We start from the raw sequence: 25,249 nt of genomic DNA, 5'->3' as shown, positions 1-25,249 counted from the left end.
AGGTTGCATTCTCAATGGCCCATAGGAGATGATTAATAAATGTCTGTTGTGTGAACAAATGAGTGTCACTTTAATCAATGCAAAACAAGTTTCTTCACAACACTAATAACTTTGCAACCCAGCACAAAATCTTAAGAAATCACTGGGACACAGATGATAGAGAAAAAAGATGATGGCAGTGATGGGGGCAGTGGCAAGGTGAGGGGACCCACTTACCTGATAAGAATAACTGATTTGGCAAACTAGCTTGTCGATATCCCAAACAATACTTCAAATGATAAAAGCAATTAGAACCTTTAGGGTAATTACAACAGAAATCAGACGCAATGATTTTTGTGTGAAAAATTCACATTAACCTAATCACATTCACTTTACTTTTTAGGTTAACTAGGTAACATGAAAAGGTTTTAATATCCTGAAGGAATTCTAGATCAAAAGCCTATAATAGAGTTTTAACATGACCCTGAAAATACATATACCTAACTATTTGGGGCTATCAAATGCTAAAGTAGAACCCTATTATAAATGATGAACTATAGTTAATAGTTCAATTATAAAAATGTTCTTTCATGAATTATAACAAATGTTACACACTAATGAAAGATGTTAATAATACGTTGGTATATGGAAACTCTATTTTATACATGATTTTTCTGTAAACCTAAAACTTCTCTAATAAAAAATGTTAAAGTAGATCTGCATTTTACAGTAAGGTGATCATTTTTTTAATTTCACCATACACATACATATACACACAATACTTTATCTTTGAAAAATATGGTTTTGAGAATTGGTACTGGTTTTTACTTTGAGAAACTACAAAAATACATAACTAACAATATAATTTCAAATTCAAAATTAAGAATAGTTTAGTTTGTCAAGTTAAAGAATGTTCCTTTTCCAGAAACTTTGGAAAGCAGTTTATGGAAGTTTTCTTTTTAAAACTATCCTTAAAAGCATGATCCTCTTTTGTTGATCTATTCATACTTTAAAAAAAGGGTGGTGGTGGTGGGGGACATGGAGAAAATTCACCCTAAAAATATGATAGGAAGAATCAGGATTTTTAGAACTTCAGATGTGGAGCTGATGATGTGCCTTAAAATCTGTCCAAATAAAAGTCACAAAGGCTACTTGAAACCAGTGCACACAAATTTTGCTATCAATTTTATCTACACAAATACTGTAATACACAACTATGCATTTTAAAAATATCAGTGATTATATATAACACAGGAACATTAATATCTAGTTTCATGGATTTTTGAGTTCCACGGTAATTGGACTTTAGTAACAGGAAACTTGTCATTGACTACAACTGAGAACTCAATTATTTTAAAAGAAATAATGGGTATACATTTACCTGTTTGAGTACTTTTACCAACTTCAAATAATCTATTTTATTTAAATATATATCATGGATGAATTGTTATTTTTTTCTTCTAATGTATAAAACCCAAAACAATCTCTCTTTAGAAATATATTTAACTCCTGTCTTAATTCATTTATTATTCGAAATTGTTTTCATTTTGGTGTTTTCTGAACCAGCAACGAATGCAAGGTTTTTTTGAAGAATATTACGTAAACACTTATCTTCAAATTCTTGCATTTAAGAAAAAGATCATACAATTTAGAAGAGTTGTAATTCTTAATTTTCTCTTTAAAATAGTTTCACTAGTATTAGCCATGTGCTGGATTAGCCAAAATGAGGAGAAAAATCTCTGCACACCTGTGATCTAGACTTGTGACTACCATTTATGTTATGGATGTATGGCCTTTCAAGAGACTTGAGAGTTTGTCCTCCAATTTCTTCAGTTTCCCGAGTTCAAGTGCTTGCTGCTTCTTGGGCGACACTTCCAGAAGAACACTACATTATTAAGAGAGCCTTCACAATGACTTTAAATCTAATATCACTTTGATCTAAATTTACACTATTTGTTCCTTTAATGGATCAATTAAATATTCATGAAGATGAATACAAAGAAGTTACCACCTCTTCATTATTGACCTGGCTCACTCATAATTAAACAGAATGACATTCATAGTTTGTTTTGATTGAAAACTGTGAAAACAAAAGCCATATTTTCTCAGTGACGTTACCGTTGTCAAGAAGAAAATTAAGGTCGTAAGATTTTTCCTAGATTGTATTAAGAAATTAGTGTAGTTTAATCACAACTAATTTACTAATTTACTTTCCAGGTTAACGAAGAATATGAAGAGGTGATACTTTTTCTTTGAAACAATCTCTACATAACATGATTTTGAGAATAATTTCATATGTTATCTTCAACATTCAACTATATTCTAATGTCATCATTTTAAATTTAAAGAAATGGTTCCTTACAAGACCAAAATAACCCACAGGCCATGAGGTTGGTTTTTCCTTTTTCCTTTTTTTTTTTTTTTGTTTTTTCTTTGTTTAAACAAATGTGCACCATGATGTTTCAACAAGTAAGGCAAATGCCATGAATATGAAAGCTGCAGTTTGCAATATATCACATCTAGTATCTCGGGGATGTGAATCACACAGAAGTGCTATTCATTCTAATTAAACAATCAGGTAACATTATGACAATGTAGTTTGCAGCATCAAAATTGTCCATTTAAGTTTCTTTTTTCTTAATGATCAGAGGTCCCACGTTGTCTCAAGTTTCCTCATTGTGTTTTGTGTGAGACCCATCACAGAGTGGAAACTTTTTGGACCTCCAACAACGGCAGTACACAGCTTTATCTCCCAAATCCTCCATGTCAAAAGCATGCACTACCTTGGGGTTGTCTTTCTGGATGTGAAGGTTTACCATAGCTTTGTTGCGATGATCTTTAATATAAAATCTTTTGTATGCTAGATAACCAATTGCAGCTGTTCCAGCAGCAATGGTAACTGCTGCAATCCATTCAACTCGTATGCTGGAATTGGAAGTCAAACTCATGGCGTGGTTACTTGCAAGGCGTGTGCACAGGATACTGAGCACAAACGGGGCTCACGAGGACAACCGGAGTCAAGGTACGAGAGGCGTACTAAGGGCATGAACACCAGATTGCTCTGCCTCATGTATTTAGGAGCACTTCTGCTTGGTGTATAAATACTTATGATTGTTGTATCTTCTTGGTGAACTGTCCCTTTAATCATTTCTTAATTAGGAATGGATTTAGATCTTCCCTTCCAATTCTTATCTCTCCAGCTGCTTTCTCATGACTAGTTGTATTAATCATTACCTTCAGTAAAACGTTAAAGACTAGATATAATGAACTTCTCTGTCTCTTGCCTTATGTTTAGTGAGAAAACTTAGTATTTTCCCATTCCTACTTTGAATTAGATGCTGACTTACTCATTCAGCAAACCTTTTCTTAATTCCCACCATGCCTGGGTCCTGGGCATTGGCAGGTGCTTAAGTCAGGGATCTGCCCCCGAGGGACTCCCAGGCTGGAAGAGGCACACAGATAAGCAGAGGGCAGTCCAGTGCAGCAAGAGTGGTCAAAGCTCCTGCGGGAGAGACAGGCCTCCTAGAGGGGGCAACATCGGGGAAAGATGAGGGCATTCCTAGGAGGAGGTGAATGTGCTGGGAACAAGGAATGATGCTGGGTGACTGGCCTGGAGAGTCCATGAAGGGACACATTGAGAGAGGATACAGGAACAGGGGCAAGGGCTGGCTCCTGCGGGGCCTCTGAGCTCGCTAAAGCCTCAGAGCTTTCTCTGGAGGCCAAAGCGGGTCACAGAAGATTTTAGGGAGAGGTATAGGTAGCTTGGAGTGGCACGCCACTCTTACTGGGAGAGTGATGACTTATCAGACAGACAAGAAGTTAAAGCTTTGAACTCAAAAGGCATTTTTACATTTTCTCTGTTGGATCCATTTCTGCTCCAGCACACAAATATGCTATATTGTACTCTGAGGAAAGAATAAAACAAGGTTTCATTTGGTCCAGACACTCAAGGAAGTCTGTGTGATGAAAACCTGTCCTAGTCAAAAGAGACAAAAGAGACATGACGACCAGATGGAATGCATTAATCTTGATGGCACCTCAATTTTAAAAGAAAAGTGACTACAAAAACTGGGGAAATTTGAAAACAGACATTATAGAAAGTCATCTTATGGAATTATTGCTATTTTCATAGGTGTGATGATGATCTAGTGGAATGTAGGAAAAAGTCCTTTGGAAGAATAAGGCTGAGCTCTTTCGGGGTGATGGGGCATGAAGTCTGAATATTATTCACAAAGAGTTCAGCAAATAAAACGTATAGATAGACCATTAGAAAAAATAAAGGTGGCAAAATAATAAGGGGAGAATCCATTTGAAGGGCGATCATTGTTGTATTCTTTGAACTCTTCTGTAGTTTTGACATTTATCAAGATAAAAAAGTTGAGGGAGATCTTTTCTATTGGAAAGGTTACTTTATAAATACCAGGGATCATCTCCAGAATACAGCAAAGATGAAAGAAAGGGCTTCCCACACCACAGAATCCATCCAAAGTGTACAATCACTGGCTCTTGGTATAATCACAGTGTCCGTTCACTGCCACAGTCAATTTGAAAACATTATCATTGCTTTGAAAAAACGAACAACAACAAAAAACTCAAAAACACACAAAACTCCTTATGTTGAGAGAAAGTCAGAAGACATAAAGGACTATAAAGAATATGATTCCATTTATATGACGTTCCAGAACATGTACACATAATATTTGGTGATGGAATCTGCACACTGGTTGCCTCTGGAGAGGGGGTATTGACTAGAAAGGGGCATTAGGGAACTTTCTGGGGTGACAGGAATTCTTTATGTCTTGTTGGGTGATGGTAATATCAGTGTATACATATCTTAACACTCATCAAGCTACTGCTATAGATTCGGGTATTTCTGTTGGATAAATATTACACAATTAAACAAAATTCTCCTCCTTGTGTGGTTGGGTACACAGATACACAGAGTGTGCTCTTTACCCTTTACCCGTATGCTACATATGCCTTATTACATGTAGTAACAGTAAAAATTTCTTAAAGGAGTAAAAAAATGGGAACTTAAAAGCTTTTTGTCTGTCGCTAGTGAGATATTTCAGTATGGCATTCAATTTTTTAAATCTTGCAGTTAAAACTTCAACCGTTGAGCCTCATACACGCGCTTCCTGTTTTTCTTCGGTTCGGGAGAGGACGGGTCCTCGGGGTGGCGCGAGAGGGAGGGTCAGTGGGAGGGGGCGTTCTAGGTGTGGGGTCCCGCGCCGGGTCCCCTGTGACGCGCAAGGACGGAGGCAGGTGATTGGTCGAGGGGAGCTATAAAGCATCCAGGTTGCTATGTTAGCGACCACACAGGAGAAAGCAGGGAAGACGACGGACGCTCATCCTCCTCTTCCCGCTGCTCCTTCTCCCGCTGCTCCTGCGAGGCCACTTCCCCTGCGCCTGTGTCCTGGCATCGTGCTACCCGCTGACCCAGTGACCCCCTGACCTACTCGCCTGTCTCCGAATACTACTCCGCCCTCTCCAGTGTGGTCCGCCCCCCCCACTCCCTTGTCCCCCGTCCCCTCCCTTATCCCCCCCTCCCCCCACCCCTACCCCCTTCCTCCTCTTGGGAACCCCAGTGCTTCCATCCCTTTGGGTTCCTATAGGCCTATCCCCGCCCCTGGCCCCTCCTCCTCCCTCAAACCCAGGCCCAGGCCCCACCCCTTCCCCACTCGGTCTTGCTCCGCCTCCTCGCGGCGCCCCCCAGGGGCCCCGAACATGGAGGTGGCCTGGCTGCTGCTTCCGTTCCTCCTGCTGGGGTGTCCTGGTCACCCAACCACGAGTGTGGATTTGAGTCAGCTTCCGACGCGCCGTGCGCCCTTCGTTTCAATCGGACTGTTAGACACAGCTCCCGCGAGCAGTGTGAGATGCCTACCCCAGGTCTGTCTTGGAACCCTGGAATCCACTGGAGATTTTGAGGTGTGTGGATTCCTCTTGCAGGCTGGTTTAGGGTGTCTCTGGTGGATTCTTTGTAAATGCTATATTCCAAATTTCTTTAATGCTTCTCGTTATTTCCACTATGGTTATTCTAGCCGGCTGATCCTGGTGCTGATTTTTATGGCATTCTTAAGAGGCCTGCCGATATTGCTTCTTATCTGGGTTTATTTGCCATTTTCATCTGGAGCTCCGTCCTTGCAGTGAGTATATTAAAGTGCCTGATAGGTGTCCTTGGACTCAGAAATCAGCAGAAATTTGGTATCCTTGTGTTTCCTTTGAGATTACTGACATGACCACAGATAAAGGTTTGAAATGGAAGCTGAACTGTAAAATCATCTAATGTTTTAAAAAAGGACTCAGAGGAAAAGACAATTGTAAAGTCTTGATGAGAACACCTCAATTTATAAGTCCCTTCTTTCAGAAAGAAATACTAAGCTTTTTCAGAGTACTTCCTATAGTGTTAGTGGAATTGTGGGTTCCCCTGAAAAGCAGTTTAATAATGAGTCTGAAGCCTTTAAAATGTTCATATCCTTTATATTCATTACACACCCATGTATGGTAGTCTAGGCTAATGAAATACCTACACATGCGTTCGAAGACCTTGGAGGGGGATATTTGCTCAAATAGTATTTATTGCAGTGAAAATGTGGCAACAGTACAGGGAGAGTTAAATCATTGTACATCCTCAGAGTGCAACATTAGGCAGCTCCTGTAGTTCATGTGTTCCAAACGTGTTTCAGGTTCTGTCACTTCCTCAGTGGTCAAGTGGAGAAAAGCAGAAACCAGGAGTAGTTCTGTAGTTCAGTTAAAACAGTACATGCGTCTACACACACCCAGCTGTCGTTTCTGAAGTTGCTTGTGCACTTTCTCTGCTCCTCTCCCACTCCATTTCTCATTTGATGACCTCTGGTTTTTAGGGCTGTGGAATAATCAGAAAAAGATTTGTTAAAACTGTTTATCTATTCAGCCAGTAGCCGACTCAGAATATGTCTAAGATACTCTGGGATGAGTGAAACAGGCATGTTTGCTTTTTCTTTTGTTTTCTAAGACTTTTTAAACAATCCCCAAGTCTGAACTTTCATTATGGCTATTGTATTTGAGTCTTGCCTTAGCTTTGTTGAGGAACAAATATGTCATGTAATATGTCACGTCTTAGAAAATTGAAATTAGATGACGTCTAATTGGAATCGTGTAACTTTTTGTTCTTGGGAATTACTACTTTCATGGGAATATTTTGTTTAGGTCAGAAATGTCCTTGGTGGAGCCAGAATCCTTGAGGCGAAAGCTACAGCGGAGGAGGAAACAGTGCTGAGGGAAACTGCTCAACTAAACACCAAGGCGGAGCAGGTAAGGAAAAGTCTATGTAAGGAAATTCCATAAGTAGAGTTTTGACAACCCTGCCTCCTGGAGTGTCCTCTCTCAAATCTGTCTTTAAATCCAAGTGCTGTTCTCACTGGCAAAGGTTGAAATGTGTCCCCAGGACAGAGGGTGTGTGCACATTCCATGTCTGTTCTGCATTTTCTGTCTTTCGGCATAATTTTTCATGACAATCAGGAGCTTCGTGTTTGTCCTGGCACACACCATCCAGATTGTAACCTGAGTCGCCTCAAGGGTGATGACAGGCTGATTAGACCCAGCAGGTGTTTGGTGACCCTCCTGGGGCAGTTACTGCCCCCGAGACCAGGGTAGGTTCCGTCCGGTGGAGCTCCAGGCCTGGCACAGAGTCTTAGTGGGAGACACTGAGACAGGCCCCTGTGTCCGCACTGGAGTGAGAAATGAGAATTGCTACTTGTAAACTGTTTCATAGAGCATGACAGGGCTTTCTGAAGGAGGTTCTCAACTGTCACTGGATCAACTTCCTTGACAGCTGTTTCTGGGGCTCCACTCAATTCAGTCTCACTCCAGCAGTGATGTGGGGAGAAACTTCCCTGTTCCTCTTTCCAAGGCTGCGGCAAGCCTTAGAATGACCAGCCGAGGAGGGGATGGGGCATCCTCCCTCCCTCTTTCATTCCTATGGTCCCAAGAAATTAAAGGCCCTAGAAAAGAGCCCTCGGACATTCAGAAACAAATCAGAGCCTTTGAATATGCAGAAAAAGATTTGGACGGGGCTCTGTCTGAAGAAGATAATATTGCTACATGTTCATGGCATGCATAAAGTTGGAAACCCACTTAACAGAAATTGAGAGGCTTTTTCTGAGTCTTGTTCCTTTCCTTGCTTTGACTGATTGTGCTTCACAGTTGAATTGTGTGTCTGAAAACACATGGGAGGATGAACACAGAGGCACAAATAGAGAACTGGCAGGTAAGATGCACTTCAAGGAGGCCAGACAACTGTTTCTGTTAGTTAAGTTCTCAAATGCTCCTCTGAGCCAGCTGCATTTCCTCCCAAGTAGGGGCCCTGTGGGCTCCCAGCCCTGCATGGGTGTCTCCGACCGTGTGTGTCTTACCAGCCAGCTGCTGGGCCCATGTGTATTAGTTAGTGTTCTCTAGGGAAACAATCAATGAGATGTATGTATGAATACAAGATTTATAAAAGTGTCTCTTAGGTTCTAATGAATAGTAATAGCTAGCAGTAAATACCTGAAACTATCAAACTACAACCCAGAACCCATGAATCTTCAAGATGATTGTGTAACAATGTAGCTTATGAGGGGTGACAGTGTGATTGGGAAAGCCATGTGGGTCACACTCCCCTTTGTCCAGTGTGTGGATGGATGAGTAGAAAAACGGGGGCAACAACAACAAAAAAAAGCACCCAGTGATCTTTTTTATTTTAATTGTTCTTTTTAACTTTAATTTTTGTTCTTATTACTTTTGTGTGTGTGGTAATGAAAATGTTGAAAAATAAATTTCGGTGATGGACGCACAACTGTATGATGGTACTGTGAACAATTGATTTTACGTTTTGTATGACTTTATGGTATGTGAATATATCTCAATAAAATTGAATTATTAGAAAGAAACTATCCAATACTCCTATATCCATCCAGTTGACCTCCATCCATTCATCCAGCTTCCATCTATTCAAAGCCCACCCATCCGTCTAACATCTATTCTTCCATTTATCTACCTGGTATCTACCCAGAATCCTTCCATCCATGTCTTCAACATCCACCCAACATTCATTCATATATTCTATTTCCATCAAAACCCTCTCAATCTACTTTTCATATATTTTTTCATATACTTATCTAACATATACATGTACTTATACAAAACATAACATCTTTTCATATATTTAACATCTGTTTTTCTATCCACTCATCCATCATCTGCCCCTCTCTGTCGACCCAAAATTTATCCAGCCTTCTTTAATTCATTTACCCGACATCAATCCAACTTTCATCTTCATTTTTCTCCATTTATTTTTCTCCATTTCTCCACCTATGTATCCATCCATCACTATCCACCCAATATTCAGCTATCCAGCCAATATCCAATGTCTTATCTATTCACTCATATGTCCATCATATGAGTCCATTCACTCATCCAAACAAACACCATTTCTCCATCCATCTTCCATCTATCCTTCCAATTTTCAAAAAAAAAAAAAAGTGTCCCACACAACGCCGGGTGTGCATGAGTCCAAATTCCATAGGGCAGGCAGCAAACTGGCAACTCCAATGAAGATGTTCGATGAACTCCTCAGGAAACAAACTGACAACTTCAAAGAACTCCTTAGGAAATGCTTCACTGGTCAGCTGAAGAAGTAATGAAGGTCCTCTATGTGTCTTGTATAAAGTCTTCAACTGATTGATTGGATTAAATCCAGCTGACTGCATTCTTGCACTGTGGAAGACACGCCCTTCGTTGACGTCGTCAGTCACAGCTGCCGCCAATTGACTGATGATTTAATAAAGCAGCCTGTTGGTGTATTAACCAGCCACAAACATCCTCACAGCAACAGTTAGGCCAGTGATTGCTTGACCAGACAGCTGGGTACCATCACCTGGCCAAGTTGACACATGAACCTAACCATCACAGCATGTTAGAGCCTCCGGCACCCAGGGACCCATCACTTCTCATCTCCCCTGAATTGTACACAAAAGTAGGTGAACTGCTTAGCATGTGGATTTTTTCCTAATTCAAGTATTTTAAGGAAATTACTGAGATACCACATCCCATCCACTAGGATGCCTACAATTTAACAGACAGACCGTACCTAGTGCGGTCAGGATGTGGAAAATTCCAATCCTCCCACATTGTGGTTGGAAATGTAGCAACGGTGCAGACACTAGGAAAAAGTAGCATGGCAGTCACTCAGCAAGTGACACGGCATTACCATATGACCCAGCGTTGTCACTCCTAGCATGTATCCAAGAGATGTGAAAATATATGTCCACACCTACACTTGTCCTCAAATTTTCAAAGCAGCCAAAGAGTGGAAACACATTAAATGACCATGAACTCATGGACAGATAATAAAATTTGGTATATCTAAATGATGGAATATCATTTGGCAATAAAAAATGAAGTAGAGAAAGATGCTACAACATAGATAAACTTTGAAAACAATTTGTGTTAAGCTAAAGAAAACACACACAAAAGGTCACACATTGTACTATTCCGTTTATATGAAATGTCCAGTATAGGGAAATCATAGAGAAAGAAATTAGATGAATGGTTGCCATATCCTGGGGGGGAGGAGTTTGGGGTCAGTGGGGAGAGACTATTAACACATACAGAGTCTCCTTTAGTGGTGATTAAAAGGTCCTGGGATTGAATACTGGTAATTGTTGTACAAATTTTTTTCAATGAATATAATAGAAACCACTGAAATGCATAACTAAAAGAGTAAATTTCATGTCCAGTAATATCTAAATATAAAAAGTCAATTACTCTTAATCCTGCTGCCAGTTTGGTTGTCTTTGAGTGTTTAAACAATGTGAAGTCTTTACTACCTTGGAAACCTCTAGAATCAAGAAAATATAAAGTTTGCAAGCAAAGGAGTATAAAAATTTAATTCTTATGATTTTTATGGTGGCATGAACACAAACATGAAAGTTCAAGTGACAGTGATGAAGGATGTCTTCCAGGTATAAATCTTTTCATAGTTTCCTGTGTGCTGCCTGGGAGTTCTAATTAATCCATCACTTTTAACAGTATTTCCATGTTTGGAATTCCCAGGCAAAAATTGTCCCTTCAGCAGATGAGGATCTTCAAAAACAGTTCCAAGCGCAGCTGAGCTCCTCGGTGTCTGCTACACATAAGCTGCAAGGTATGATGCTTATTGGAAAGAAATCCCCATTTAGTAGAAATGATTTTGCCCTTCAAAGGCGTAGAGTGGCTTTCTGCTTTGGGGATATTCATCCCTCCCCTCTTCCTGCCGCAAGCAAGCTCCTAAAAGTCCCCATTCTTACACAGAGTGGACAGATGTGTTCTCCTTTACAGAACTTAAGAAACTGGAGGAGGATTGCTGTCTATTGAGGTCTGAGAATGCTGCAATAGAAGCACAATGCAAAGCCCTTGCCATGAGAGTTCAGGGTCTCGATGAGATCATTGAGCAGCAAAGGAAGGCCGCCGAAGAGTAAGATGTTCACGTGGTCATTGTTATAATACTACCATAGGAGTGACCTGTGGGCCAGCGCAGATCATTGTCATATTTGCCTGTAATTTACCTGGGAGGGGAAGGGTCCTGATACCATCGCTTACCACTGCTGAGCTGCTTCTGTCTTCCTTCACGATCCTTTTCCTTTCTGTTTTCCAGCACATCTTTCTACTTGCTTTCTACTTGACTGGTTTCAGATCTTCTCCTCATTTGTTGCATGAGCTCTTGCAAATCTTGGATGTTTTGTAGGACTTGTCTCTCAGTAGAATAAAATCTTTCAGGTACCGTTAGCTATTAAATGTGTCCCTTGTTTTGGACTTACAATAAGGAAATATTCCAAGCAAATGTTACAAGTTGTTGAGCAAGGAGTACACCCTTGGAGAAGGACACTTGGCTAACCCACTTCTCTTCATATATGAACCTCCCAAATATAGAGTTAGATTAGTTTTGGAATATATACGTTTATAGTGCTTTTCTTGAGTTCTTCCTTAGCAAAGACAGATTACTCTGAAAATGGGTTTTATGTGGCCATTGCTGTTTGTGTCTCCTCTATACTTTATTCTCTGGGGAATATGCTAGATTCAGAGAAGACCTGTCTTCCTGAGCAAATACAATTTATATCACTGTGAAGGCCACAACTCTCTCATGCCATTACACCCTGAAACCAGACCAATGACTTTTTCTCTCATTCTGTGCTCACTGAGCAGCCTCTGTTTGCTTTTATCATATATTGTTGCAGTTCACACTTAACCCTGATCTTTTTGAGAGAAACTTTTCCCCTTTCAGTTGCTGTTTAATGAAAGAATCTCCCCCTGCGTGGTCCTATAGTCACTTAAATGACTTTTTTTTCTTTCTGATATGGAGTCAGAACTCCGACATCCATTCAGTCCCCTGTTTGCGGCCCCACTCTCCCTCAAAGCCCATGTCCTCCCTCAGGCTCCATCTCCTCTCCTGTCCCAGTCTCCTAACTACTTTCCTTCTCTCAAAATTCCTAACCTTATGTGACCCTTCCAAGCTCTGACCCATTCCCTCTGTAGCTACTAGGGTGAACCTTCTAGAATATCATCCATATTGTTCTAGGCTCACAGTCCACAGAGAACACAGCACTCCCTGTAGGGTGGGTCCAGCCACCTCCACAGGGCACAGGCCCCCTCCCTTCCCCAGGTCCCTGGTGGCCTCTCCCAGCTCCTTCCTTGTAGTCCCCTCCCAGGCATCCCCCTGTAGCCGCGATCAGCTCCCTTAGGTCCCCTGACGCCTTCTTTCCTCTGTGTTTATCAACAACAAAGCTTTCATGTACATGACTGAGTATGGTGTATATTTCTTTCCCATGTTAGGGAGGACAGACTGAAAGTCAGTCAGCAACAACACCTGAGGATGCTCTCAGAGGCAGAGGAGCAAGCAAGAAGGGCTGAAGAAGATGCCAGAATCTGCAGGTGAGTTCTATTGAACACCATGACTCATGCACACCCTGTGGGAAGTATTTTGTTTTCAGCCTTTTCACCAAATGCACATTCTCTGTGGATTTAGCAGACCTTGTCCAGCTGGTGCATCACTGGAAGTGGTGTCCTGGGTCACTTTCTGATTTTTATCTAGTATTTTTCACAGAGGTGTTTTTTTGCCCTGTCTCACCTAGCCACCATCTTAGGTTCTCCTCTGTTTTCAGCCTTTTGTACATTGTTTGGAGAAAAGTAGCACAGAACTATAAATAAATGGTCAGAAGACAGAATTCACCCAAGAAAAAAGCCAAGCTCACAAATGAAGAAAAATATGAAATTATCAAAAATTTCCTAATCCTTAGTGTTTGCAACAATGTGTGGAAACTTGGTTCATGCAAATATTTCTGTTGCAAGAATGGGTGGGAACTTGGTCTGTGCATGTATTTCTGGGGTGGTGTAAATTGATGTAGCTCCTTAGGAAAGCAGTTTGGTGTTGGATTAATACAGGTTTTAAAATGTTTTGCACTGAAGATGGTGGGGAGCCCCAGGTCTCAGTCCTTCCACAAAAATAACTATTAAACATGTAGGAAGTGTCTGAAACAACTGTTGTGAGGCTCCGGAAGCCAGAAGAATGCTGTACAGCATCCAGGGAAGATTAGGAGGAAGAGGCTGATAAATTTATGTTAAAGAACTATACATTTCTTTCTTTGCACAGCAGCCCCTGGCACCATACCCCACTCTCTCTGCAGGCAACCATGGGTTCCAGTCCCTGGTTACCTGCCCGGGATAGCAAGGGGCATAAAACTCCTCTTCCGCAAGAACAGGGGTGTGCGCTGCCCATCGCTGATCTGGGCTTTTGGTAGCGAGTTTGGATCACTGGGTCCTGGCTCTGAGGTCAGCTATTGTTTCAACCTGCCCTGGACAAAAGTGGTGGCAGCCATTGTTATGACATTGCCCTGACAGGGGGGAAGTTGTGGAGATTTAAGGATGCTGTGCGTCCTCAGGCTGCAGGTGAAAGTTAGCTGAAGGGCTGCTTTTGCTGAACAGGTCAGGAAAACGCAGCTTTTGGGAGCCACTGGAGATGTCCTTTTGAACTTGAACCCTCCACAGGGCACACTGGAGCCGGTCTGCACCCCCTTCGTGGGTCCCTGGCCCTGTTTTAGCTGGGAAAGGCTGGATTGGGAAAGCCCCTCATGGTGATCCTTCACCTGGAATTTTCCCTCAGGCAAAAGCAGCATGAGACAAAGAGGGGAGTGTGTGAATTACAGAAGCAGACAGCTCCACTGACAATATTTTTACGAATTAAGCTATGATTTCTGTAAGAGTAATATAACCTACTTTTACTTATATAAAGTCTAAAAATTAGAAAAGAGATTAATATTACTTGTTTCTAACTTAATATAGTTTTCTCATTTTGTTCTCTGGTTAGTTTAGCCATGACATCCTATTGATAAGCATACATTTGATTAGGACTGTATTCAACCTTGTTACGTTATTTATGACTTATTTATGATTAAAGTAATAGCTGAAGCCCCAACCTATTTTTACAGAGGACCAGATGATGACATGTTATCTATATCTAAGAAGGTTGAGAAGGGCTTTTCCCTTTCTAAAAATATTCACAACTTTTTAAACTGTTTAGCTTCTCCTTCAGTATAATCTAATACAGGTCTTCAAGGGTATGAATCATCTGTTCCAGTTATTATAGTAAGGCCTTTCTACCTTTCATCGTTTGGAAATTGTACTTGAGTGTTTTTAGGTAAAAGCTCTGTTAAATATGCATTTATATCAGAAGGAACAACTGGTTTTTCACTGTTAGAACAGAAAGCATTAGGTGGTATTTGAGAGCAGTATAGACAGGAGTCAGCATCCTCATAATCAGATTCCTCAGTAGAGATACTATCCTCCGACAGCCCACTGTCACCACAGTAATTCAACATTGTACTGGACGTTCTTGCCAGAGCAATTAGGCAGGAAAAGACAGAAAAGGAACCCAAGATGGAAAGGAAGAAGGAAAACTTTCCCTATTTGCAGATGATAGGAAAATCCTGAAAAATGAATCCAGCAAAGGGATAGCGCACAAAATCAACACCTCCAAATCAATAATGTTTCTATACACAAGCAATCAATAACTCAAAGAAGAAATCAATTTAAAAATTCCATTCACAATAGCAACTAAAAGAATCAAATGCCTAGCATTAAATCTAACCAAGTATGCAAAGGACTTGAACAGAGAAAACTGTAAAACATTGCAGAAAGGAATTAAGGAAGACCTAAATATGGAAGGATATTCTATGTTCAAGGTTTGGAAGACTATCATTGATATGTCAATATTGGCCGGCGGGGCGCTGGTGCCATTCTGTGCGAGTCTCCGTGCTGCACAGACCTCTTGGTTGCCATCTAGTATAACAGAGAGAATCCCGAGGAACTCTACCACCATAGGCCAGCTTTTGGAGACAGAGACTTCTTTATTTTCCTTTGCAAACAAACATCCGAATGACACTTGCATACTGCCTGAATTTGCCATACAGGGTTTTCAAACAATGTGCATGTATTTCAGATGCTTTCAAATCTTTTTTTTTAATGTGTAAAAATATTTTAATAAGACAAAGCCATGAGGAATTTTTTTAGATGCCTTAACTGTGGCCCCCGACCGCCTTCCCATGTTATTTTTGCTTGTCTTTTTTTTTTTTCCACAGGCTTTTTTCAGTTTTTTTTTTGTCCATTTGACTCAGTCTGGTTTATTTTGTCAAGTTAACTTACTTGTGTGTATATTTTCCCCTAAAATGTTTTCTCATTCCACAGCATCAATATACTCAACATATCCTTCTGTTGCAAGAATTGGTTAAAATGATACTTCTTAGTATTGAAAAAATTATGCATCCATTCCAAAATTAGTTTCATAGGCTCATAATTTTAATTGATAAATTCCAGATTCCAGCTATTTCTGTGTTGTGCCATAACTATTTTGACAAAGGATTTAATTTGCTCTTTTCAGCAATCTGTCAACTGGTTTGTCTTAATTTTCATAACTGGTATTATGTCAATCGCTAGCTGATAGAACTATTTCCCCTATAACTCAACAGTAGTTTAACACAAAGTAGAACTGCAGAGTTGGTAATTTTCAGGGAAGTATTGTTAGCAAAATGCATGTAGTAAATACATCTTATGAAAACTATATTCATGGAATTTGATTTAGCATGCTCAGTGGCCAGCTCCCTTTACCCATCTTTCTACACAGAATCCCCTAGGAACCATATTTCTCAAGATAAATTGCTTTTAAAACACATTTTGTTTTTCATTGTAGCGACACTACTTCAGTTCAACTTCCCTGTTTGCTAATAGCCAGGGAATTGGAGTCTAACCTTAAACGCCCAGCAGCGATGTCTCTGTCTCAGTTGAGTGAAGTGGTTTTCTTGTTCAGGCTTACATTGTTAGGGCACCTCTGACGCCTCATCTTTTATAGATTGTCAATAGGTACTATTTATCATACAAGTAATTTTGGGGCACGAAAACATACCCTGACCTAAGAATTATTTTGTCTTTCACTTGCCTTTATACTCACTTAAAATCAAGAATCCCATCTAAAACCCATAGGTACCTTTTCTGAAACTCCTGCACTTCCCCCACAGGCTCAGGAATGAGAAGGGAGGAAATCCTTTAAGATGTAGGATGGGGGAAAGTGAAAGGTCATTCTATTTGTGGAGACTTTTAGGCCTTTTGTAAAAATTTTACTGCTGAGTATAAATCAGAGTAGAGCATTTTGTTCCACAGATTGTTAACCTATAAATATATAATTGGTGCTAAAAATAGAGTGCTGTCACACTTAAGGAAAGTTGGTGCCACATTTTGAAGATGAGAATTTATGCCTTAAATGAAGCTGAACTAAATATAAAGTTTAGTTCACAATTAATGCTGTCAAAGGAATGAGTAAAGTAGAAAATAACCAGTGACATAATTTCATTCTAAATTCTATAGTGTGATCAAATAGGATCATCTAGAATTTTATATTTTTCTTTGTACAGAGGCTATGTATTCTGGGTGTTTTTTACAAAGGAAACATTTAAAATTCTACAGTTGACACTTTCTATCAATCTTCAATGGGCTAGGATTTTTTTTTCAGTAATCTCTTAAATTATTTAAATTATATACGTAAAACAGCAGAGAAACTGGATTGTTTTTGTATATAAGACTGCTTCCACTTGAAATGCTGCCACAAGTATTTGGGGGGATTTCTCTTGTATATGATATTCTTAGAGGTAATAATGCATGATCTTATTTTATAAACTCTTGAACTATGTATTTGACATGTGAAATATGTACAGGATTGATATCAACCATCTCTTAGAAAGTTAGCCTATAAATATTGTTGTATAGTTTTCTTAAGTAAGAAATATTTGGACTAAGTAGTCCCACTTGGGTCAGGATTTTCTTCAGTGCCATTTAGCAAACAACCATCTTTAGTCTATCCAACTAACAATGTTCCGAGGTCTTCTATTTGTATAATACAACAGAATACTTTGCAGTTGTCACCCTTTAAATTCATGGGGATTCTTCTGGAACCCAGTATAGCAAAGTTAGAGGAAAGGCCCTAAGGAAATTTCTCTTAAGAGAAAAAGCCAACATTTTCAATCTCAACAGTTGAACCTACTAGAGCTAATACTGTCTACTATCTCAACCCTCCCAAGTTTGTCGTGTTGGGACCATCATTTGTGCTTTTTGTGTGGTAGTTGGGTAAAATTGGGTAGCTAAAATTTTCAGTTCAGTGCTTCCCAAATAAAAAACAGAAAAAGAGTCCTTATTTTAAATTAAGACCTGCAGACATGAGGTAGAAACTGTCCTGCATGTTTTGTAAACAGGTGACATTTTCCAACCAAGCACATGCCATTCAGTTTTCTGTTGACCTCACCATTGAAAAAAACAGCAACCCCGAAGGGTTGTACATTTTGAGTTATTTTGCATGGTCTCATTTGAGATAATTGGTGTTAGAATCTTGACTTTTTTTACATTTGGAAACATTGAACAAAAATGAAAAAAAAAAAGACGTCAGTACTACCTAAGGAAATTTATAGATTCAGTGCAATGCCAGTAAACCTTCCAACAACGTTCTTTGCAGAAAAGGAAAAACCAATCATCAGATTTCTATGGAACGCTAAGGGGCCCAGAATAGCTAAAGCCGTCTTGAAAAAGAAGAATGAAAATGGAGGACCCTCACTTCTCAATCTTAAAACTTAATACAAAGCCATATTATTCCAAACAGTATGGTACTGGCACAAGAACAGACATAGAGACCAGTGGAACAGAATTGAGGGCTCAGAAATCAACCCTCACATATATGGACAACTTATTTTGACACAGTGGGAAAGACAGCTCCATTGGGAAAGAATAGTCCCTTCAACAAATGGTGCTGGGAGAACTGGATCTCCGTTTACAAATTAATTAATTAATTAAAGGACCCCCTACTGCAGACTTCATTCAGAAATCAACTCTAAATTGGTCAAAAACCTAAATATAAGAGCTAGAGCTATCAAAGTCCTCAAAGAAATCACGGGGGGCTTCTTTGGGTCCTTGTGTTAGGCAGTGGATTCTTAGAACTTACACCAAGAGCCCAAGGAACAAAAGAAAAAATAGATAAATGGGACCTCATCAAAATTAAAATATTTTGTTCCTCAGAGGGCTTTATCCTGAAAGTGAAATGATAACCTATACAATGGGAGAAAATATTTGGAAACCACAATAAAGGATTAATACCCAGAACAAATAAACCCTTAAACTAAACAACAAAACAAGAAAACAACCCAATTAAAAAATGGTCAAAAGACATGAACAGATATCTCTCCAAAGAAGATAAATGTCCAGAAAGCATGTGAAAATGTCCTCCACCTCTTTAGCATCTGGGAAATGCAAATCAAAACCATAATGAGATACCATTTCACACCCAGTGGAATGGCTGCTCTAAAAAAATGGATGGTTGCAAGTTGGAGTGTATGCTGAGAAATAGAAACATTCATTCGTTGCTAGTGGTGATGTAAAATGGTGCAGCCGCTATGGAAGATGGTTTGGTGGTTCCTCAGTATAGAACTACAGTATTACCGGCAACCCTGCTACTACGTATATTCTCAAAATAATTCACCAACATTCACATCAGCATTATTCACAATTGCCAAAAGATGGAAGCAACCCGAGTGTCCATCAGTTGGTATAAACATATGATGGAATATTATTCATCTGTCAAAAGGGATGAAGCCCTGATACATTCCACAATGTGAATGAACCTTGAAGACATCATATTGAGTGAAATGAGCCAGACACAAAAGGACAAATATTATGATCTCACTGATTTGAAACAATTAGAATAAGCAAACTTACAGAGTCAGAATATAGGATATAGGTTACCAGGGATGTGGTGGATACAGGGAATGGAAAGCTAAGGCTTACAGGTACAGGGTTCCTATCTGGAATGACGCTATCTTTTGGTAATGCATGGGGGTGATATAAATATATATATATAGCTCCCACCAGCCCCTGCTTGCTCCCTCTCTGCCTGCCTCCTGACAAAGGGGTCTTCTACCCTCTGGAGCTAGGAGTGAGGTAGGTAGGTAGGTAGATAGATAGATAGATAGATGGATAGACAGATAGATATGGCAGAAATATATATCAGAATATGATAAAAAGGAGAAATGTTAAATTGTGTATATGGTGTGCTGGTTTGAAGGTATTATGTCCCCCAGGAAAAGCCATATTCTTTGATGCAATCTTGTGGGGCAGACATATTAGTGGGGATTAAGTTGGAACATTTGGATTAGGTTGTTTGCATGGAAATGCGCCCCACCCAACTGCGGGCGATGATTCTAATTGGATAATTTCCATGGAGGTTTACCCCACCCATTCAGAGTGGGCATAATTAAATCACTGGAGCCATATAAATGAGCTGACAAACAGAAGGAACTCAGTGCAGCTGAGAGTGACATTTTGAAGAGGAGCGACAGCCAAGAGGGACACTTTGAAGAAAGCACAGGAGCTGCAGATGAGACAGTTTGAAGATGGCCATTGAGAACAGACTCTTGCTCCAGAGAAGCTATGACAAGACAAATAACCCAAGTGCAACTAAGAGTGACATTTTTGAGGAGCTGCAGCCTAGAGAGGAACGTCCTGGGAGAAAGCCATTTTGAAAGCAGAACTTTGGAGCAGACACCAGCTGCGTGCCTTCCCAGCTAACAGAGGTTTTCCAGACACCACTGGCCATCCTCCAGCGAAGGTACCCGATTGTGATGCGTTATCTTGGACCCTTTATGGCCTTAAGACTATAACTGTGTAACCAAATAAACCCCCTTTATAAAAGCCAATCCATTTCTGGTGTTTTGCATTCCAGCAGCATTAGCAAACTAGGACATATATGGTAAAAGAATAAAAATTACCAAAAAAAATCCATGGAACTACACTACACAGTGAACCCTAAGTTAAACTGTGGACATTAATAGTACAATTATAAAATGTGTTAATCTAAACTTTAAGAAATGTTTCATACCAATGCAAGGGGTTGTCGTGGGGTGGTATATGGAAATCCTGTATTTTATGCATGATTGTTCTGGAAACCCACAACATCTCTAAAGCAGAAAAAGAAATTTAAAAGAGAAAATGATCATGCCCTTTGATGGACCCAGTTGTTGCAGCCCTGGGCATTGTGCTGAGGACAAAATTAAAGGATAATAAAGCTTTATGAGGAAAGATATTCTTAGAACAATAAATTAGGGAAATACTCAGAATGGGTAAGAGCACTATACCCTGTCACCTCAGAACCTTCCATACATGAAATAACAAATAGGAAATTATTGAGCAGTGCTTTTATCCTATTGTGCCCATAGCATCATGTGACGTGCACGCTCACATGTATGGGTAATGTCTCCAAGGGGCCAGTTGTTAGGGCGATGGGAAGAGAAGCAGAGCATTTATAAGCATCATCAATGTTGTGCATTTTCTGATGTAAGCCATTGTCACTCACAGACAAAGAATGGAAGAGTTGAATCAGGAACGGCAGGAAGCAGAGCGCTCGTTCAAACAACAGGTAACACTGATTCAGCCTGAGGCTTGCAGATTCTTCAGCACATCATGCAGAAGATTCTAATGGCCTTGAGGATCCCTAAACATGTTTGTTTAAATTTCTTGTTATTTTCAGATCATGCATCATGAGAAGAATGCTCATGACTCCTGGGTAAGATCTTTCTATCTTTCCTTCCTTCTGCACACAGTCGACTTCAATTGAAAGTGGATGTGTTTTTGTCCCATAGATTAGAATCCGAGTTCTAGAGAGAGCGTTGGCTGGGGAGACCAAGTTATCTGCTTTCTTGAAATATAGGTATGGGATTTTTTTTAAATAATTTCAATCATTTTTGAACAGTTGCAATAATAACAGAAAGCTCATTAATAGAACTCCAACGTAAGCCACCCTGAATGCTTAGATCTGCCACATGAACATTTTGCCACATTTTTCATGTAATTCTATCTATCCGTCTGTCTGTCTGTCCAGTCTGTCTATCTACTGTCTAAGCATTTGAGAGTAAGTTGTGTACATCATCCTTCTTGAACATCTCATACTTACAGGTATGAGTTTTTGACATCCATTTTTTTTCAGGGTGTTTTCAAGTTTTTAAGTCCAGTTTATTTGGTGTCTACTAAAGGACATGGTTTTCTAATTTTATTCAATTTCATTCTTTTTTATATTCAAGACTGAACATTATGCAAAGTAAGAAGCCCCAAGAACAAGGCGGCATTGAGACACCAGTGCCAGTGAGATCTGATGTGGACAACCTTCCACCTAGAGGTAGGGCGTCTCCTGTGAAGAGCTACAGATTCATTTCTGCTGCAAAATCCAGGCAGGCAATCCTTGTGCAGCCTGAAAACAATCCAATGCACTTACCCAAAGAGAGCAGGTGGCCTCTCGGAGACCCAGGGCTGCCTTTTCGGGTCCTGGGGACTCCACCGAACAGTGTAGCTGGGGTCATTCGGGAGCCAGCGAACACCCTCCACCCCGACGCAGGGTCACTCTCAACTGAAGAGATGTCACTAGGCAGGACTGGGGGCAGCACCCTCTCCCCTCCCTTGTAGTTAAATGCTTGAAGGGTTTGTTTTTCCTTCTCTGGAGAAAAATCACACAAAACCTTTTAGAGTGTGGCATCTGTGACCTGGCTAGGGAAGCAATTTTCTTGACACGTTTCAGCGGATACATAGTCTGCTCCATGATCTGTTTTAAGAAACAAGCATTTATTTACTATTCTTAGAGGTTCTTTTGTTATTTTTGTTTGTTTTAATTTTTTATTGTTAGAGTGCCCTATAAATTTCTTTGTAATATTACTTCTCCAACCTGATACTTGTCACTCTAAAACTTTTCACTAAAGCCCCATAGTTCTTTCTTTTCCTCATTACTATGACATAATATTAAGGCCATTTCTATTCAGAAATATTTATATAATCCTGGTTACATATGGAAATCAGGTTGTCTAAAGACAGAAGTATTTTTTACAACCCCTCCCCATGGCTTGAAGGGTAGCAGCTGGGCTCCCAGTGTGTAGGGTTAGCTGATATTCTTCCCATCCAAGGCTCTTTTCATCCTCTTATCTAATCTTGGCTTACATTTGTGACCTCCCCCTGTGTATTGGGAGACCCCTGGTTTCAGTGTTGATGTCCAGTGCTCCCTGTCCACAACTGCTTGATTCATGATGAAAACACCTGGACCTGCAGCCGGAGCTCTGTCGTGTCCCCCTCAAGGGTCGGGGTATGGCCCCTGTTCATCCGAAGCCTCTGGGAAACCCTGTGTCTCTGATGAGTGTCCTAAGTGGATTGAAGAGACTGAGATGGTGGAGGGAGGGGTGGGGGGTGTTATTCTTCCCCCACCTCAAACTAAAATCTGAGCGCACCTCAGCCAGTTCTCCTCCTTGTAGCCCAAGGACCTGGTGCACTCCCCAGGAGGAGCAGCAGCTCTGGGAGCTCATTCCCGGCCGATCAGACAGCGGAGGGCAAGGTAAATGGGCCCCATTTTCAATAGTGAGGAACCATTTCAGGAAATTGCATCATCACCCTTTGTCCCGACACCCTCTCCTGCCTCCCCTTTGCTGTGTTCATTGACACTTTTACTGTCTCCTTTCCTTTCCAAATAGCAAACTCCTCCCCAGAAGCCTGCGGGGCGGCTTCCATCCCAGCCGGTCACCTTTGGGGTGTCTCCAGAAGCGGTAAGTCCTGAGACACTGAGGCCTGAAGGGCTCAGGTGGTTGCATTTCTGGAAGGAACAGGAGGAGACAGACTCTTAAAAACTCCACAGTTTTCACATCGCATGGTGCATGTTTTAGTATTCTGGCTTTCAAAGCACATACCATGCAGTGGATTGGCTTAAACAATGGGAATTGATTGGCTCCTGGCTTTGAGGCCAGGAGAAGTGCAAATCGAGGCATCATCCAGGTGGGGCTTTTCCCAAAAGAATGGCTTCTGGGTCTGGCTGCCGGTGATCCTTGGCCTTGGCTTTCTTCTCACACCACAGCTCACACGGCTTCTCTCCTGGCCTTTCCTTTCTCTCCCAGGTTCCGCTGAATTTCGGCTTCTGGCTGCTCCATGTCTTTCTATCTCTTTGAATTTCATTCAGCTAATAAGAGACTTATAAGTGGAAGGAGGGCACAGAAGTAGGACGAAGACCCATCCTGATTGAGCTGGGCCACACCTTAACTGAAGTAACCTCATTAATAGGTCCTACTTACCATGGGTTCACCCCCACAGGCATAGATTAATCCTAAGAAACTGTTTCTCTGGGGTACATAGTTCCAAAACAGCCACAGTACAGTTGCTTCCTCAAGGATCTCCTTTACTTGCTGGAGTCCAAAGACAAATCTGAGTCGAATTTGCAGACTGGAGCACTTTCTTCAGGATACCAAAGTTTTCCGCACTAAAGGAAGCCAGATCACTTGCAAGAATGGAAGTGGCTTCTGGTTTCTAGAGTTGGCAAATGATTTTTAAAGACCTAAAAAGGAAGTGAGCTTGACAAGGGTTTGCCGTCTTACATGGTCTGGATTAGGACAGGTGGGCTTTATTTTGTATTGGGTCAAACATAATGACTTGGTGGCTTGATTGGCTCCCTAGGTCATCTGTTCTTGTTGGGGATTTCAAATTTCAAAAGATATCCAGGGGAAACCCAATAGAGGGTTCTAAGTGGAAGGAGGGCACAGGTTATTTGGCTCTGAGGGATCTCCAGGGCTTTCATCATATAATTTTGTCACTGGATTACTGACATGGTTTTTTTTTTGTCATTTTACATGTCTCCTGATTTTGGATTACCTGGTCGCCTCTTAAAAACATCTGCTATCATCCTCATTACTGAAAAATGTGAACAGTCACACTCCAGTTTTATATTGTGTGCTTCAAGCTATTTTGTGTGCACTTAGACAAAGTCAATTAATTTGAAATTCTGTAATTTATCAGTGCCCCATTTGTGCTTGGGCAGAATTTCTCCAGTTAAAATGGCCTGAATTATCAGACATTACATAATTTAGTCAGAATGTACAGTGAGTGAAATATTGAGTAGTGAGGTCGGTTATGACCCAGAGGTCCAATTTCCAGCATAGGCCTTAAATTAGACTCACGTCTGTGTATTCTTGAATGACCCGTGTGGCTGTTAGAGCTGGTAAGCCTTCTGAATACACCTCACAAGTTTGTCTACCTCAGGATGAAAGTACATTTTATTCTGTTATCGAGACTTCCCACCTCATTTCTCCTTTGTGTAAAATTAGTCTGCATCTCTTAATGTAATTACTGTACGGTATTAACTATGAATTTAGGTTAATATTGCAGTTGAGCTCCTCTAACTTCTGTAGGTGATGTGGTTTCTGTCTGAAAACACTTACCCCAATCCCCTGCAGGACTCCAGGCATATGATCTCCCCACAGATCTTTGTGTCCTGGGCAGGAGCTCCACGGGCAGGGAGGCAGGCAGAGAGGGCCAAGCAGGGGCTGCCGGGCAGCCCTGTTACAGAATCGACCTCTGCCTCTTCCACGCAGTGACCCTAGGCAAATGCACTCATTCCTCTCCTAGACTCTATCCTCTTGGCTTTAGAGCAGGATATTGAGATTTAACTCTCAGAGTTCTAGAATCAGAGGTGACACGTGAGAGGCTTGGGAAGGTCTCTGAAGAGGAGCTGCTTTGCATGTGTGGAGAGCAGACCTCCCATCCCCTCCATTCTCTCCAGTTTCTATCTGCAAAGACCAAGCTTCTTTGGCGTTGCTGAAGGGAGGCTGGAAATAGACCCTTTCTGTCTGGAATGTACGTTCTTTAGCAGTTCAGAAATCACCTCTTACAAGTC

General features: G+C 40.8%; 2 protein-coding genes across 20 annotated transcripts in view; one reads left to right on the top strand and one right to left on the bottom strand.

Moving 5' to 3' along the window:
* The window catches only part of LOC119521042 (basic proline-rich protein-like), a 44,162-nt gene that overhangs the window by 6,408 nt on the left and 12,505 nt on the right, over positions 1–25,249 (top strand). For 10 of the 19 annotated variants that reach the window (XR_005214290.1, XM_037819024.1, XM_037819016.1 and 7 more), the window contains 13 exons: positions 2,197–2,369; positions 2,844–5,907; positions 6,021–6,125; positions 7,168–7,272; positions 11,053–11,143; positions 11,317–11,452; positions 12,808–12,906; positions 20,914–20,974; positions 21,086–21,121; positions 21,198–21,265; positions 21,636–21,730; positions 22,848–22,927; positions 23,064–23,135. Coding sequence is in view for 18 of the 19 variants with exons in the window: in XM_037819024.1 (XP_037674952.1) it covers positions 5,707–5,907; positions 6,021–6,125; positions 7,168–7,272; positions 11,053–11,143; positions 11,317–11,452; positions 12,808–12,906; positions 20,914–20,974; positions 21,086–21,121; positions 21,198–21,265; positions 21,636–21,730; positions 22,848–22,927; positions 23,064–23,135 (1,149 nt within the window). In the remaining variant the exon portion in view is untranslated. Of the gene's footprint in view, positions 1–2,196; positions 2,370–2,843; positions 5,908–6,020; positions 6,126–7,167; positions 7,273–7,323; positions 8,228–11,052; positions 11,144–11,316; positions 11,453–12,807; positions 12,907–20,913; positions 20,975–21,085; positions 21,122–21,197; positions 21,266–21,635; positions 21,731–22,847; positions 22,928–23,063; positions 23,136–25,249 lie in introns of those variants that run through there. The other 9 variants (XM_037819029.1, XM_037819030.1, XM_037819020.1 and 6 more) reach the window with 8 other exon arrangements.
* Positions 2,288–3,028, bottom strand: LOC119521044 (CDGSH iron-sulfur domain-containing protein 1-like). The gene has a single exon (XM_037819033.1). It carries the CDS (start codon positions 2,925–2,927, stop codon positions 2,643–2,645), a length of 285 nt encoding a protein of 94 aa, XP_037674961.1. The 5' UTR covers positions 2,928–3,028; the 3' UTR covers positions 2,288–2,642.

The sequence above is a fragment of the Choloepus didactylus genome, chromosome 27 (genome assembly GCF_015220235.1).
Source record: "Choloepus didactylus isolate mChoDid1 chromosome 27, mChoDid1.pri, whole genome shotgun sequence".
Taxonomy (NCBI): domain Eukaryota; kingdom Metazoa; phylum Chordata; class Mammalia; order Pilosa; family Megalonychidae; genus Choloepus; species Choloepus didactylus.
The sequence above is the reverse complement of the archived record's forward strand: the minus strand, read 5'-3'. Positions and strand labels throughout refer to the sequence as shown.

Coding starts and splice junctions, on each gene's coding strand:
- LOC119521044 (XM_037819033.1), bottom strand. CDS start 2,927: ATGAGTTTGACTTCCAATTCCAGCATACGAGTTGAATGGATTGCAGCA.